This window comes from Diadema antillarum, unplaced genomic scaffold (genome assembly GCF_040938485.1).
Source record: "Diadema antillarum isolate AM-2024a unplaced genomic scaffold, OU_Dant_1.0 seq00000166_RagTag, whole genome shotgun sequence".
NCBI lineage: Eukaryota > Metazoa > Echinodermata > Echinoidea > Diadematoida > Diadematidae > Diadema > Diadema antillarum.
The window spans coordinates 954499-972634 of NW_027271236.1; the positions used below are offsets into that span (position 1 = coordinate 954499).

Sequence of the window (18136 nt, forward strand, 5' to 3'; positions counted from 1 at the left end):
TGGTTATCTTTTTTTTTATTTCTATGCATTCTGATGTTTTTGAAAATTCATTGCTTATGCACCTCATGAATGTGGTGAAACCACCTGACTGGACGCTGAATGGACGGACAGAGTGCTGAGCGACATTGCTGATAGAGTTGATAACAAATCTGTCGTCGTCTCCATTGATAGAGTACGAGGTTTCGGAACTAGAGTCAAGCAGCTTCAGCCGGTTTGAACACGTCTCACATGGCTGGCCATTCAGGAAGTACGCCCTCTGTTGTCGGGGGCTGCTGTTGCATCTGGCGAAGTTTTTCGTCTTGGTGATGTTCCTCATCCTCTTGGGAACTGTCAAAAAATATTCAAACTTTTCAGAGTTGTAATACACATGTAACCACGCACAGGAGAGTCCAAAAAATTAAGCCTAAAAATCCTGTTTTTCTCATTATTTGCACTTACAAATATTGCAAATGAAAGACAAAGACATTGACATACATTTTCTTTTGCATTCATAAGGAACTATTTTTTTTTCTTTTCTTCCTTTCCCCCATAACTGTACATCTCTTTAACATTTGAGAGAGAGAAACTAGTTTTCACAGATGTAGAATATACAAGTACAGCAAAACTGCCCAGAAGAGTACAATTTTGGAGCAAAGAAAATGGGGATTTTAGTCTGTTTAAGTCAAATATCTGCTGAAGGCTGTCAGCCCTTGTCGAGAACAAGTCAGGACTAGTGAAGGTTATGAAGGTCTATGAAGGTTACTCACACTCGATTACATCATTTGCCAAGAGTTCGAATTCTGTGTTGTAGGGCGTCTTACTGTACATAACTTCACAATCTCCGTCGATGCCCGTCTGAAAGGAGATAGACACGGGTAAAATTATTTTGTGTGTGTGTGCTATAGAGATGCAGAAAGCATTCAGGTCTTTCTGTAAATTGTCTTGTCTATTTATCATCTTGCAGAGTTTACAAGAATGTTCCAGAAGGGATTGTGGGTAGTAAGACAGTTTTATTCTCACGTCCTTCTTTTACATCACAGGAGAAAATACAGAAACATTACATAACAAATTATATTTGTGTGTCAGCAAAAAGTAATGCTCTGTCTTGGGTTCTATACACAGAAAGATCAATCGGTATATGTCACGCCAGCTTGATACATACCAGCACCGGAATATTTTGATCATACCTGTTTGCATATCTGAGAAATGTGAAAATTGCTCACAAAATGAGAACAAATACAAACACACAAGTAATATCCTTGACAATTCAAGTTATTCCCATTTTGATAAATTACTTAATATTTCAATACTGTACAACATTTCTTATACTAAGCTAAACTCAATAAATTCACTCAATATCACTGTAAGGGATCACTACTTTAAGATGGTAATGTACTCGACCAGATTTGTTTCTTCTTTTTTTTTATATGACATCTACTCCTACGTATTGTATATGGGAAGTGAGGCCTGTGTCAGAAAAAGAAAATGGAATTTCTTGAGTTTTGAAGTAAAGCATTAGAATGTAAAACTAATGAATAGAAATCAAAAAGGCAACATTGTATTTGTCTCCTGGACTTTTATATGTTGCGATATATCATGTTTAATTGTCAAGTTAACATTTTCAAAACCTTATGACAAAAAAAAAAAAAAATGGCAGTGAGTATACATGGGCAATACAATCCTGAAAGCTGTGGCATCTACCAGAAAGAAAAATCATGGCAGCTTCAAAGGGTTTTAGGTGATGGCTAAGATGTTCTTCTGGGCCCAATTTCATTCAAAAAAAAATTGCCAAGATTGCAACTCTTGCTGGAATGGCAATTGTCATGATAACGATACGAATCCAGCTTCCTGATTGGCTGTTGCAATGGGAAGTTGCTATTCTAGTGAGAATTGCCATCCAAACATCTTTTATGAAATGGTACAAAGGTTTCAATACTTACACAAATCCATCCAAATACATTGTATCTCAATTTGTCTAGATAGAGATTTAATATTCTTCAAGTGTGGGTAATACAGTTGTCAGAAAAATCTCGGAGGACTACACTAAAATAAATTTGGACATGTTGGCACCAAAAAAACAAAAGACAACTATGTTTGAATGATTATCGCCACATACATTGTTGGTGCCCATGTCATAACGACACACTCCTCCAAAGTACTCAAACTCTTCTGCCACTAAGAGTCAAATGAGTTGGAGGAACAGGGCAATGGGGTGCAACCTTACCTCCCTGACCCGGTAGAAAAGCTTCTCCTTGTCAACAGTGATGGCATCTTCATCCTCACTTCCAGTCAGATCAACATGGAGCAAGGAGAGGATGGCCTGTTTGATGTTCACTGAGTCGAGACCGTCATCATTTTGAAAGTATCCACGCAAAAACTATAAAAAATTACAGAGGCACATCATCTTTACGTACAAGCTTAACTATCTTTATTCATAGCCACATGTGTATCTAAGGCCCATTTGTTTGGGTAGCTGTTATCTATATTAATAAGTATTTCAGCCACAATGGGGAGGGGGGGGGATGGGTGCTTCAGTTGGGTAATAATATACTTAATTCTTGCAAAGACATACTAAATGCACCTGACTCATTGCATAATCTACTGAATCATCTTTATTTCTAATTTCGGAAACACTCCAGCTTTGCCCGACAAAAGTTATAGCATTTTAAAACTGTATAGATCTATAACATGAATATAGGGCATGCAAGGTAAAGAAGACTATAAAAGCAGAAAGTAGTTTCATTTCAGAGTAGCCTTTAATCTTAACATTTCTTTTCATTGTGGACAGACACGTGCAAATGAAATGTACATGTAGTCAAGTACTATATATTTCTTTTCATCAATCTTACAATCTAGTTCTTACAGAACTGACTAGCACTTTAGAGCACTGTACTTCATTGTCTCATATAAATATATATGTGACCCACTACAACAAAACGATCCCAAAGACGGGGCATGACAATTTTCGGAAAATGGCATGACATAATTCCCTTAATCTTCTACTTTAATTTCATATATAACGCAACTCATAAGAGTGCTCGGTTGCAGAGATATCAATGATTTTATTCAAGCTTATGTCAAGTGGTTGAGGAAATCAGAGTTTCGAGAAAAACGCCTTCAAAGTTTTCCTTCTGACGCTATCATGATCAAGGGGAGGCGAGACAGTCTTCACCGCATAAAATAGAAGGTATGCTCCTAGCAACCTCCGCGATGTTCATTAAAGCTTAGTGACAACGGTCTACGCACGACCAATCAGTGATCAGGCTGCCACACACTGACCAATAAGATCACTCCCTCGTTTCTAGGGGCGGAGTCTAGCTGCGGTGCAAAATCCAAATCTTCGGACACGTTCTGTTACGTTGGAAGTCGGAAAATCAAAGCCCAGAAAAACTCTGATTTCTTGCCTTTCCTTTGATTACTTGTAGCTTCAAAATTTTGGCAGATGATACACAAAACATAAGACTACAACATTGTGCCAAAAAGAGAAATCCAATAGTTTTGACCAATTTTGATGAAGTTACTTCAAACTCGTTTTTTGTTGACTCAGTCGTCAGCGACTTTAGGATCCTTTTGTTGGAGCGGGACACATATGTATGATTAGACATGGTGAATCAGTCACGGCGAATTATGCTACACAAAAGGTGCCGCACATCTGTTCATAATCAGGGACCACTATGCAATTTTCAAAATGAGGAAACTTGTTAGCAGTAGTAATATGTACGTATATCCCTCACAATTTAAAGAAAGAAATCTTACAAAATCCAAGATCAAACAAGATTTAGCTGAAAAGGTGTGTCATACCCGTCCTCCATGATAATCAAGGATGAAACGCTTTGTGAGGTCAGACAAAAGAAGATCCTGCTCGGCGCCCTCTACAGGTTCAAAGAGAGAGGCATTGAGTTGCACAGCTGGGTCATCGATCTTGCCTTGATATTTCCTCAGTGAGGGCTGGCTGAGCTGTAAATGGTCAAAAATTGAAATCATTAAATTAAGGTTGTTTTTTTTTCAATACAAATTTTCTACACTTCACTGCTTAATGGAACACTATAGAATCTAAAATAAAAAAAGTAATAACACTAATTTGAATTCTAAAACTATGTAATAGTCTCTACAAATCGTATCAATGCTTTGTTCTGTAATGGGAAAAGTACATACAGTACAGTAGATGTATATTTTTTGCTTTAATATTCAAATTGATCATTCCTGTTTTCTGCTGACAAGTATGAATAAAAATATTCACATAGAATACAGTTTAATATCAATATTAATTGCAACACTCAACAGAACTAGAAATGTCGCTATGGTGACTGGTACGTATGCCTCCGCCATATCGCATGTTTCTCTAAATAGGTCTAGAGTAGGCCCTATTCCTTGACAATGTGAAATTCACATAAGTGGCAATAAAAAAGAATGAAATGACACATTTGTCACAATGTGTTGAGTGTTTACTTTCCTTGTGCTCGCTTTCATTTCAATTGATAGCTAAATTGTTGAAGAGAGCAAGTATTGGGGAAATTTGAGCCTTTTTACTTGACATTTAACCCTTGCCCTTTGACACCATGGCCCATAATTCTTTAAATAATCACTATCTGGTAACATCCATTTTCATGATATTACTTTTATGCTATTTTCAAAATACGGGAAAACAACTATGACATTTCAACATTTTCACTGGACTTTTGACCCAAAAATCTTTCCCTATAGAATCATTGTGCAGTAATGCTTGTATATACCTAATTATACACAGCCCAGTCGCTACCAAGTTTTATTAACTTTATGCGATGAGTACCAAGGTAACCTCCATGGTATGGAGAAAAAGTATAATCTCAGCATTAGATAGAAAAATTCTAGCATTTTAACCTGACCTTTGACCATTGACCTTTGACCCAATGACCGCAAAATTCTGAGGAGAATCATTGCCAGGAATTTATGCATATGTACCAAGTTTCACGATAATACTTTGGGCAATTTCCAAGATATGGAGAGAAATAAAGCAAAATCTAAGCATTTTCACTCAACCTTTGACCCATTACCTTATGACCCACAGCTTTCCCGAGAGAATCTTTTTTGGGTAACACATGTATACATTAATCAAGTTTCACAAAAATACCTTTGGGCATTAGAGTGTACATAGATATGGGGGAAATGGTGAAATTTTAAGAATTTGACCTGACCTTTGACCTTGCACCTGTGACCTTGAGCATGTGTACACAGTACATCAGGACACCTCAAACAGTTTTTTAGGTACACTTTCCACAAAATTGATTGCATACAGAAAGACGGACAGAAGGACAGACAGACAGATGTACAACCTGAAAACATGGTGCCAGAGACTCCAACCCAAAGTACCTTCTGATCTGGAGATTCTCCCGCCTGAAACCCCTAGCAAATGGGAGATTCCAAGTTGATGTGTGCAAAGCGCGAAATTCCCAGGGTTCTAGATGCTCTCTGGTGCTATCTAACGCTTATTTTTTCAACATACGATAGAAATAAGCGAGAAATCCTTTCCAATGGGAGACAAAGAGCCAGGGCGGGAGAAATCAAATCTCAAGCGGGAGAACGGGAGATTTTGCAAAAAAAGGATTTCGGCGGGAGATCTCCCGTCGAAAACGGGAGAGTTGGAGTCTCTGTGGCGCTAGTGACAACACTTTGTGGTGGAGGCATACAAAATTGATTCCATAATGGCATTACAGTATCACAGCATGGAATAATTCCTTCTCAAAATTGGATGGCAATTATAGTCAATGGCAAAGTGTTCTGAACAAATGCTATAGGGCCTACAATTTATTGTTTTGAAATTGCTACGGTACACAAGAGACTTTTTGCAAAACAGTTACATTCTATGAAATGCGTACCAAATTGCTCTGCCACAAAAGAAATATAATTCCCTTTCACAGTCTGATTAGTTTTCCTATCCATACCTGATTTACAACAACCTTTTTTTATTACCATGAATTAAAATATAAGAAAGAAAATGGGATTCGGTCAAGATAAAAAATAAGAGACCTCTGAGGATTGTTAAACCTGCGCTCTTACTGACTGAGCTAAGGATGACCTTAGTCTGCTGTTCTATCCCTGAAACTTCTTAATTTTCATTGCTTGTGTGTAATGGTCAGAAGCTATTATAAATCTAACAAGCCTGAAGGCTAGATATCAACGTAAGGATAAATGCTAGGGATCATCAAAGTGATGTTACACGCTTTTTGTACATATAAGTATACACAATTTAGGACTTCATAACAATTTTGTGATTGGTTATAATTCACGATCATGGAGTGCAGCAATGGACTGAGAGATGCGCATGTGCACATCGCATTTGTGATGGGATCAGAGTTACGTTTGTGTTTTAAAATTTGAGAATAGTGCCCAACTCGCAAAATTCATGAAAATAAAAATCACTTGAAATATACAGCATATACAGTAATGCACTGCAAACAAATCCTGATGATACCCCATTTTCTTTACTCATTTTCATTCATATTGTATATTTCTGATCAGTTTTCCCATTTGTGTGAAATTATCTATTTTTCATTATATGTCAAATGAGAATCTAAGAAAGTGCATGCTGAAACTTAAATTGAAGGCATTATTACAGTAATTAATAAGTTTTCAAAAAATCTGATGACCTCATGGTTCAAATCAAGATTGCAAAAAGCAAACATATTTGGTCCAAAAGTAGACATTTAACAATTGAAATCTAATATCAATAATTTTTCCTTTGAATATGGACAAAATGTGCAAAGACAAAGGAGCAGTGTATAATTTTGATTACATTACCTGCAGGAAAAAGTGCTCTGCGCTCACAATCTGCAGTTTGATGACAGCAGTTAGTTTGAGCCCAGAAAAATCTTTAGTTTCATCCAAGCTCACCCCAGTCAAGATCTGACTCTCGTACCAGTAACGATACTCACAGTCTAGCCGTAGAGATTCATCTGCAACAATGCCAAGACCATGTGATTAGAAAAGATACCCATTCTTCAGAGAAGTAAGCAGTACCACTTGTTCAAAGTGAGCATTGCTTAGAGTTTAAAAAAAAATCAACTAATTTCAGAAATTAATTCTTCAATTCTAATACATGAATAACCCCCTCCTGCCCCCCCCCCCAAAAAAAGTACAAGTTCAGTAACAGCTTCAACAAAAGGTTTGAAAACACAAGACAATTTGACTTTCACCTGAAGATTTTATTTTATGGTCACCTGTACTTACAAAGTACTGTATATGCCAGATATATCGCGAGTCTAAATTTTCGCAAATCAGGAATTCTCGACAATTTCGCGAGTTGTTAAATTTGTGATCATGGAGTCCTGTACTGAACGGAGCAATGTACACGCGTACATCATAAGGATTGTTCCCATTGGGTTCAGAGTCAACATTTTTATGTGTCTTTGATTTCGCGAATAGCACCCGACTTGCAAAATTTGCAAAAATAAAAACCTCACACAATATTCGGCATATACAGTATATACCCTTGTTATGTAATATTCAGGTTCACAATTCAGCACTTCATTCCAAGTGTAACACATCACAAAGAAACAAAATGTAAGCCTAGCTTAACCTACGATTAAGGGGAATGGGAGCTACATGTAGTTCATATATCATAACAAACATAAAGAAATCCTCAAATCACTTGTACAATAAGTTTGACTTTCAATCATTTTTCATGTTCTTGAATATATATGTGATCCTCATATGGAACAAATTCAATACAGTAGGCCAAACCCAGATATCACTGTAGGACTATCCCTAGCTAGCCAGTAGTTTGCAGAGAATCAAGCATTTTACAGTTTAATCAAGGCTAATACACAATCATCCACCACCTCACATCCAGCGAGTTACCAAATATCAATTTTGTTACACTTGACACATCCGAAATGAGTAAATACTGGGTATCAGAGTGGAATATTTCATTTCAACATGGACATTCTCAAACCGAGCAGATACGTTTAATGAAAGTTACAAAGTGAACAAACAAAAAAAAACAAGAAAATCATCTGAGAATAGATAAAACGATTTGGACATCATAGTACTCAGTAGGAAGTGCTATTAAACCAATGCTATTGTTTTCAGGATTGTATAAAAATCTACAGCAGAAAAATAGACTAATAGGCAGATCTGACTAAGAAGCCACAAAATCTTATGGATACATCATTTTCATTATCCTTACCAATTCAAAACTTAGTTTGCTTCATTTTATTCTACTGTTTCTCATATTTCTGGAATACAAAAATATATGAAGCAATGTAACAAACATAAAATGATAAATATGCATTCACATGAAAGAAATATCTGACACTCATTATCATTCAGTGGTAATACATCAATATTACACAGTAATAAAGTAAAATCTTATTTTGTACTCAACAAACTTAAATTGCCAGTAATGGTACTGAATTTGGTACTTTATCAAGATACGACTAATCTTAGTTTTTCTCCATATAAGATTTATTACATCAGAGGACAGGCACACATGAGTATAAACAGACTAACTTTTAAAAGAAAGAAACCAGTGAAATATTATACTAGCACACTCCCTTTCTGCTAATCCATGTCCATAAGAGTGTAAAATTAAGTTTTCCTTCCACTGGTATTTATGCTACAGACTGTACAATAAAGAACATGATACACATTGAATACTTGCCATTGGATATCGATCTATTGGAAAACTTACCACATGTAGGTTTCCGGAGTGCAATAGAAAATCCAATGGTTTCCAGGGTCACCAATGTAAGCAGAAACAAGACAGTATTCCTCATTTTGAGTGGATAACTCTTCTACCGCATTCTCAAAATAAAGGACGGCTGAAATGTAAGAAAAAGCAAGCTATGCCTGCTTCGGCTCCAAGAAAAAAAGAATCAGGGGCAGCCAAAATCTCTCTGAAACAAAGTATCTCAGCAGTCATCGATGACTGAAGTTCCTCCAGTCAGTACGTGATTGAATACAACCCTCCCTGACCTCATTCACGCCAGGGCGAAAAGAGATAACGGCTTGCGATCAGATTACAGCCGATCAAAAGGCAAGAAACTTCTTCGTTGCGATGATTGGGTTGTTGACACAGAGCCCCTCTTGCCAATCTCAAACTAGTTTGGACTCATCTGGAACTGCATGCCTTGAATTATAATATAGCTCACTTGTATAAATCAGTGTAAAAAAAGAAATACTTTTATGGCTGCATGAATACCGTTTATGCCATATATTTTGCAAAACCAGACTTGAAAGATAGTTTCATGAATGGCTGAATTCATGATTGAAAACAATGGTGACAGAATGAGTAATGGCTTGTGATACTTTTTCAGAAAAAAACTTACAGATTTTCCTCCTTGGAGACAATACAGTGTATATTGCAATTCTGATATGGGAGGCAGTATTTCTGCAATATCACAAATATCACAAAGAAAAGTAGAAATTACGCGTTGCGTAATATATGTCCCCGCCGGAAGTAGCATTTTGTAGCAAAATGTACAATATAGGTCAAAAATCAAGGTCAAAGGTCAAAGAAGTCAAAGGTCAAAATTCTGTGTAGAAGTTTTGAAGCCCTCACCTAGTGCCATCACATAAAGCAAACGGAATCGAAATTGGGTTAGAAATGGCGAAGGAGTAGCATTTTGTAGCAAAATGTACAATATAGGTCAAAAATCAAGGTCAAAGGTCAAATTCTGTGTAGAAGTTTTAAAGCCCTCACCTAGTGCCATCGCATAAAGCAAACGGAATCGAAATCGGGTCAGAAATGGCAAAGGAGTAGTATTTTGTAGCAAAATGTATAATATAGGTAAAAAATCAAGGTCAAAGGTCAAAGAAGTCAAAGGTCAAAATTCTCTGTAGGAGTTTTAAAGCCCTCACCTAGTGCCATCACATAAAGCAAACGGAATCCAAATCGGGTTAGAAATGGCGAAGGAGTAGCATTTTGTAGCAAAATGTACAATATAGGTCAAAGGTCAAGGTCAAAGGTCACAACTGAAATTCTGTGTAGAAGTTTCAAAGCTCCCATGTAGTGCTATCATATAAAGCAAACAGATTCAAAATTGGCTCATAAATGACAGAGAAGTAACATTTTGATCACACACGGACGCACATACGGACACACGGACACACGGATACACACACGTACGGAGCCCGTTTCATAGTCCCCTGCTCGAACTCGGTCAGCGGGGACAATAAGGTTGACACCCAAATCTAAAAAATATATTGCATCTTAAGAATGAACATCCCAATACAGATAATTATACAATACTGCAGTCATGCTATAATCATTACTGCTCCATTTATATTAAGTCTCTTATGTCCATTATCTCTCAAATGCTATTGATATTGCATACACAAGGATCATCGATGGATAACAAGGGGGCTAATAAAGCAACCTATGAGAAGTACCAGAATTGTTGCTTCTTTCATGAGTTTTAATTCATGCATAATGCCACATACATCTATTTCTTCCTATTCCTCCATGGCCAGATGATAGTTTTAGTATCTCAAAAATGAAAAGTCTATCCTCAAAGGATTACTTCTACTTGCTTGGCATAAAATAAAGTCTGCATCAAGAAAATGTTGCAAACTTGCATCAAATCATTTCATCCACCTTGCACAATTCCGTAGTTACTCTTATATAACATTATACAACTGATTCAAGTGTAGATTGGTTATGGTTACACTGTCATACGCTAAGAAGAACTATTTTCGTCTTACTCTTCCCCTTTTTCTTGTGGGGGTGGGGCAACAAATACAAAAGTTAAAGACACAAGGAGATAGAGAGCCCAGTCTTAGGACTTTGCTCTCTTGACAGGAGATATCATTGTTACAACAAGGTCAGCTGTTCCTAATCAGATGATAACATGATCTCGTGAACAATGGACGTAGATCAAACACAGCACGTTGGTACACCGTGCACTTTTGTGTTTTAGGCATAACAAATGCTCCCGAGGAGAACCACAAAAGAAATAAGAAGAATCGCAAAATATAAAATATTTATGCCAACATGTTTTCTTTCCTTTTTAGAGACAGATAAGGTGACAATTTGGGGACATCTAGGGCATCGCGTCAAGAGCATTCTAACTTGGGAACAAGATGGTATATCGAGTCTAGCAGTGCTGATATAGGATTTGAAAAAAAAAAAATGTTTCCATATGAATGAGATGGGATATCAACCTAGAGGAACCTAAGAGAACATCACCTCTAGAATTCTGCTCTGATTTTTAAGGATTTGTCTGTTTAAACTCCTAGGAGTGGATAGTTAGCAGGGCTCTGTCCTTTGTTCTTTGTATCAAATTTCACAAAACAGCAAATAAAACAAGGTTTATACTTATTTTGTACCTTCTTGACATGTGCTTTGCAATGGGCAATAGAATACTTAGTTACATCACACATGGCACCAATTAAATGGAACATTCCACATTTCATCCATCAGTCATCATCAATGTTATGTGTGTATATCATGTTTGACACAAAATTTTTTTCAAATGGCCAATTCAAGCCCGCTTTGGCCAATAAAATCTTTCAGTTTTTACATTTTGGAAGCCTAAAAAAGAAATGTAGTGACCTGAAATATAAAGATTTATGCAAAATGTTATTTTGAATTTTAGCTACCGGGGCAAGTCTGGTTCAATTCTCGGCGTAAACGCATAATTGATACTATCGTCAGTAATCATTAAGTCTGTACTACATCCCATTTGACAAATCAGTGTCCTTTCATTATGACTCAAATTGAATTCTAGTTCACATACGCTCTCTTCTTCTCTAAACAGTCAAGTCCTTGCACAGGACTCGCAACCAATATTTTGATGTGGGCTGGGTGCCAGTCTCCTTTTTTGCACACTGCACCTCTGAACAAATAACTGAGGTGAACTTTAAGTCTCTTGACCTTTGCAATATCTAATTATTCCTCACCTTCTGACTAATTCATACTGAAATACAATGTACAAACCTATTAAAAAAGAAGTGTTTGGTTTGGTGGCTGAGATAAGACATGCTCATGCCAATCAGCAGTTCACGTGCTCTGCACACTGCACCAAAGAACAAAGTATCTCCATATCAGTAGAATATCGAAGAATATTACCCTTATCAAAACAATGAGAAAGGAGCAATCATTGTTCACTGATGAACACATAGATATTTTATTGACATTGAAAGACATTATCAAATGTCATCTGTCAAATATCATTGGGGGTAACGACCACGACAGGCTGATATGGCATTCTTTGCTTACCCTGTCCCAATTTACAGCACACCTTGGTCTTGGTGATTAGGCATACATGTACAGTATGACTGTGATTTGATGCATGCTTTAAAACATAACATGGGTTTGACAGTCAAAAAAAAAAAAAAAAAAAAAAATATATATATATATATATATATATATATATATTGTGAAGGAAGCCAGACCAATGCCAATCAAGGTAGATTGACCCCAACTGACCCCAATTGCCCTTGCTGAGCGAGCCTGACAAGGCCAAAATGATTTGATGGCGCTTGATCGAGTAGATCTGGGCCCTGTTTCATAAAGCTGTTCGTAAAGTTACGAACAACTTACGAGCGACTGGTGATCAGTTCTTGTGCTGAATTATGGAAATTCTGATAAGTATAGCACATCAGAACTGATCACCAGTCGCTCGTAAGTTGTTCGTAACTTTGCGAACAGCTTTATGAAACAGGGCCCTGATTGGCAGTGAGAACCCACCATTATCTTTATAGGGAGACATACATCCATATATCATCCCTGGGATGACAAGAACTCGTACCGGTACTGTAAAATTGGACATTTTCGTGGTGTTGAAATTTTCCGCAATTCGCACAACCAGAAACTAGCCACGAAAATAAAAGCAAGCGAATATTTTTGCTCGCCATATGTTCCAGTAGTTGATGACTTGATTCCACGAAGTCAAAACATGCAAAACTCTTTTTACACGGCTGAGCTAGAAAAATTATTCGCACGAAAATATCCACTTTTACAGTACCTGAAATTTGTGGGAAAATAATTTTTTTCTTTCTTTTTTTGACTAATGGTGAGATAATCACTTAAAGGCCATTCTACTCAAATCTTTGCTGTCTTTCCCTAAAACTGAAGCCACCAAGGCATGTCAAAGGAAAGGCTCTCCCATTTGATATTAAGCTAATGCTTTGGCTGCCATTTTTTGCCCTCCTGAACATTTGACACTTTGTAGATACAAGGTCTTGTCACCCCAGCGATGATATGCTAAAATACCATCCATCTTAAGCCCAGTTCCCCATCCCCCCCCCACACACACACCCAATTGACATTCGATACTCACTTGCATTAAAAATAAAGTGCTTCAGATTATCTTTCTGCCTTATTTGAATTATTGTATACAAATCTGGGCAAACTGTAGTGAACAAAATATGTTGAGGCTTTTAAAATTACAAAAGAAAGCAATCAGAATTGTATCTCATAGCGATTACCGTGCTCATACAATGCCAATATTTGATCGTCTGAAAATTCTTAATATTTATAATATGTATATATATCAAAGTGCAATATTCATGTTTTCGTGTTCTCATAATATGCTTCCTGGAGTATTAACTAATTACTTTAAGCTCAATAGCCAGGTGCATACATGTATAACAAGAAACTTTTTTAATTATCACTTGCCATTTGTAAGATTAAGCTCGTATCAAAAGTCAATATTTTATAATGGACCGAAAATATGGAATGAGTTACCAGAGGAAATAAAGTCAAGTCAGACTTTTACGATTTTTAAAACCCATCTTAAGCAGTCTTTAAGTGACAGACAACCTTTAGAATAAATGCATCATAGAAAATATTTTTGATAAGACTATACATATACTTTTTGTTTAATGTGTTTGTGTGTTTATGTTTTGTTTTGTTTTGTTTTGTTTTGTTTTGTTTTGTTTTGTTTTTTTTGTGCTGCTGTTTGTAACTTTGTAATATATATGATATTCGTTTGGTACATGTTAAAGGACTTGGCTTCATACAGTATAAGGCACCGCCTTCCTGTCAAGTTCCTAATGCTTCATGATCTCTTATGTTGACGTTTATATTTTGTATCCGTTGCAGTCATATCAGTTATTTTATACAAATTTGACGACATGAATTTAAATGTAATGTATTTGTACTTATATGTATTGTATTTTCTCTGTTTGTTTGTATGGTTTTTATGGAGTATTGAATAAATAAATCCAATCCAAATCCAATATAAACCATGTCAAAGATTGACCTCTACAATCTTATATAATGTATCTTATTATTTTCTCCTTTTTTTTGTTTTGTTTTGATTACTAGTACTTCACTTTGTTTTGTTTTTCAATTGATTAATAGGGTGGTTAGTTTTATTTCATATTTCTTGTTTTGTTTAGTTATGGATTTCTTTTTTTTTGGGGGGGGGGGAGGGAAGAACCCCTACACACGGGAAGTAATGATCATTTATTGTGATTGTTTGACAAATCACCCTACATTGACTGCCAAAATGAGCATCTAATTAATCAGTGTTTGTAGTAACAGCCACGGTAAAAGCAGTCATGGGCATTCATGCTTGGGTAGGATTGGATCCTATGACCTCCTGATCGGCACACACATACTGTAGGCATCATATCCATTAGACCACAAAGCTTTCACCCAGCAGCTGGTGTAGTACTGTTTCTAATTGTTATAGCATGCAGTGGGTACTGAATAATTGTGACCCGCTACAAGAAAAGGATCCGAAAGTCGGGGGAGGACAATTTTCTGAAAATGGCATGACATAATTCCCTTATTCTTCTGCTATAATTTCATATATAACACAACTCCTAAAAGTACTCGGTTGCGGAGATATCAGTGATTTTATTAGCGCCTGTCAAGTGGTCGAGGAAATCAGAGTTTTGAGAAAAACGCCTTCAACGTTTTCCTTCCGACGCTGTCATGATCAAGGGGAGGCGAGACAGTTTTCCCCGCTTGACAATAGGAAGGTATGCTCCTAGCGACCTCCTCGATGTTCATTCAAGCTTGGCGCCCAGCGGTCTACGCATGACCAATCAGTAATCAGGATTCCATGCACTGACCAATAAGATCACTTTCTCGTTGCTAGGGGTGGAGTCTAGCTGCGGCACTAAATACAAATCTTCGGACACGTTTCTGTTACGTTGAAAGTTGGAAAATCAAGGCCCAGGAAAACGCTTATTACTTGCCTTTCCTTTGATCATTTAGCTTCAAAATTTCGGCAGATGATAAACAAAACATTAGACTACAACATTATGCTAAAAACAGAAATCTGATTATTTTGACCAATTTTTATAATCTGACTTCAAACTCGTTATTCTCGGCTCAGCAGTGAGTGACTTTAGGATCCTTTGGTTGTAGCGGGTCACAATTATTCAAAGTGATGAAATTATACAATATTATGCAAAAATATCACAAAATTCTAGCGTCAAATTGTTTTTATTGAGCTGATTTGACAAATTGCCTGACATGGACATAAATTAAATCCTTTAGCACCCTTTGTAGGTCCTTCTCTTGATCATGTGATAACACCAGAGCTATTTATTGACACAGAATGATCCGACTTCATTGAGGCACTCATATGCATAGTATAGATTTTATTTCAAATCATTTTGTATATACAAGAAGTACATATAAACATAATTTATCTGCAATATTTATATATTTATACAACTTGGTAACTATGTACAATAATAATGATAATATATGCAAAAATATCGCAAAACTTCCAAATATAAAATGAACTTCTTGAACATGGTTATTCTACCAACTCTTTCAGAGAAAGATAAAGCAAAGGGTAGCATATTTCTATGCAGAAGTAAGTTTGTATGAATATTGATGCATGACTTTATACAGCAAGCTACTGGTTGATGTTTAGTGCAACAATTATCACTTTGTTTCACACGTTTGTGTCTTCATCATACAACTGTATCTGATAAAGGTCAAACCAAAGAACAATTAACAAAAACCAAACAAACAAACATACAAACAGACAAACAAACACCAGTTAATACTGTAAGCCATCTTGACCAGCCAACAAACAAACCAGTGACCATGAATCATTGGATGGGCAGTGGGCCAGAGAGTTACCATCTCCTCTGATGGACTTAAAATGTGGACATTGCTCTCACAGGTCAAGAAAAACAACCCAACATACCATATCCACAATTAAAGCAATTTAACACTATATCACCGTTATTCTTAATTGCTGATTAATTGAAATATTTATATTATATTGGATGGCTATGAATGGGATACCAGGGGATATTGCATGAGTTAGGGCCAATATTGCACGAATCGAAGATGAGTGCAATATTGACCCTAACGAGTGCAATATTCCCTGGTTTTCCATGAATCAAGGCCATCCAATATAATTATTATCATCTATACACTCAAGCAGAGCAAGCATAACCTGCACAAAATTACCCGGCTTCTACTCGTCTTTGAAGTTGACTCGGCAGTTCCATCCCAGCGCTGAAAAGGGGAAGCCCCTAAAACTGCGTACATGAAACAAACAACTAGCAAGATGTTTGCGCGCTTGTGAAAAATGTAACAAGTTTATTTATTTTATTTATTTATTTGAAAATGACGCGCACTAGTAGCAAGCGTTTGCGCATTTAGCAAGCGCTCACGCAATAAACGAGACAGAAATGAATATCGTGTGATCTTGAACGGCAAGTAACAACGGTAGCCTATGGGGAATTAATACGTTGGTCTATGCGATTCGTTCAATAAGCTCTGATATTGAACGGTAAAAATTGAGCGGACTACAATACGCGTTTTTAATGCGCCGCTAAAACGTCCTATATAGATGATAATTATTTGTATCCACTGTCTAAGTTTTCCGAAGATGGGATTATCATGCAATTATATTTGGGGTATTTTATATGAATGTCTTCTACATTGACTGTAATTCAATAATTGCAGGTGACTGACACTACTTGTTTCACATACACTGTACAGATATATTGAAATGCCCAATTATCAAAATGAAAAGTAGTTATAATGTGATGCTGTGCATCAGACAAAATAACATGTGATGCTATTGGTAATGACATAACATTCTCATCAGTGTCAAATATCATGCTTTTCAGCAAGATAAGAAGGGTAGAAGGCTTTCTTCAGTACTACCACAATGGACAGAATGTATCGGCATCAGGATTTGGTGGTGAATGACTCAACCAAAGACATGTTTTGACTGGCTTGTTCAAAGAAGAATAGCCTTGCTGGACAATACCTGTACCATGGTCACTTGACTGGATTATCAGAAGTGACCGTTAGACATTGTCTTCTGTTTGACCTCCATGACAAACATCAGGACAATATCATCAAAGTACTAAAGGACAAACTATTACATAGCCAGCCTTTAACCCATTCCATACTGAATTCTGAAATCCCCATAGACTTAATACACAGGCCACCAGGTTCCTGTATGGAACGGGTTAAGTTATTTAACCTACAGGGGGACAGTTGACATTGCATGTGCCTCAAACAGAAGCAGGCTGATTGTTTCTTGTGGTGTTTCAAGCTTCAATCAACTTTATTGTTTGACTAGTTAGGTTGGTTCTGCTCTAGACCTGTAGACTTTCCAAACGGCGAATGATTCTTTCACCAAAGCTAACACCCGCCATAAGGCAATCGCTGGATGAAGCTACAAAGTTTATAAATGAGACATACTGATAAAGAATTCTGTATCACGCTAATCGTGGGTTGTTTTAATATTACAATTATACCTCATTCAGTTGTCAAATAGCAATGCTTGATTAGTTATTCCTCTTATGCTGTATTGACTTGTAGTATTTCTTTTTCTACTGCAGACACATCATGCTTTCATGTGGGCAGTTCTCATTTGGTTTCTTTCTATCCACGACTATCATCACCAATCAAATGTTTTTTCCAGATTTGTATCAAAGCACTTGTGGCAAAATGCATATTTCTTCTCAAAACAAAACAAACCGTAAATTCTCTCAAAGACTTCTTTTCTTTTTCTTTGGATTAAAGGGATCGTACAGTTTTGGTTGAGACCTAATTTCAGGTTTCTCACACTTTTTGGTGAGATAATGAGAAACCTCTTATGAAATATGAAAGAGCATGTAATTCTATGAGGAATTCAACGTTTATTTGATGAAAATTGGTTTTGAAATGGCTAAGATATCCAAAAAAGAGCGATTCTAATAAAGTGTGGGACCCACACTTTATTACGATCGCTTTGTTTTA

The 18136-nt window shown here is 36.6% G+C and overlaps 1 protein-coding gene across 1 annotated transcript in view; it reads right to left on the minus strand.

Moving 5' to 3' along the window:
* LOC139728155 (uncharacterized) overlaps positions 1 to 8732 on the minus strand; it is a 43427-nt gene extending 34695 nt beyond the window's left edge. Inside the window, exons 1-6 of the mRNA XM_071639121.1 lie at positions 8648 to 8732; positions 6757 to 6911; positions 3781 to 3936; positions 2204 to 2356; positions 747 to 834; positions 63 to 327 (exon numbers count right to left, since the gene is read on the minus strand). Coding sequence (XP_071495222.1) covers positions 63 to 327; positions 747 to 834; positions 2204 to 2356; positions 3781 to 3936; positions 6757 to 6911; positions 8648 to 8732 — 902 coding nt within the window. The remainder of the gene's footprint in view (positions 1 to 62; positions 328 to 746; positions 835 to 2203; positions 2357 to 3780; positions 3937 to 6756; positions 6912 to 8647) is intronic.
* Between the last annotated feature and the right edge of the window lie 9404 nt (positions 8733 to 18136).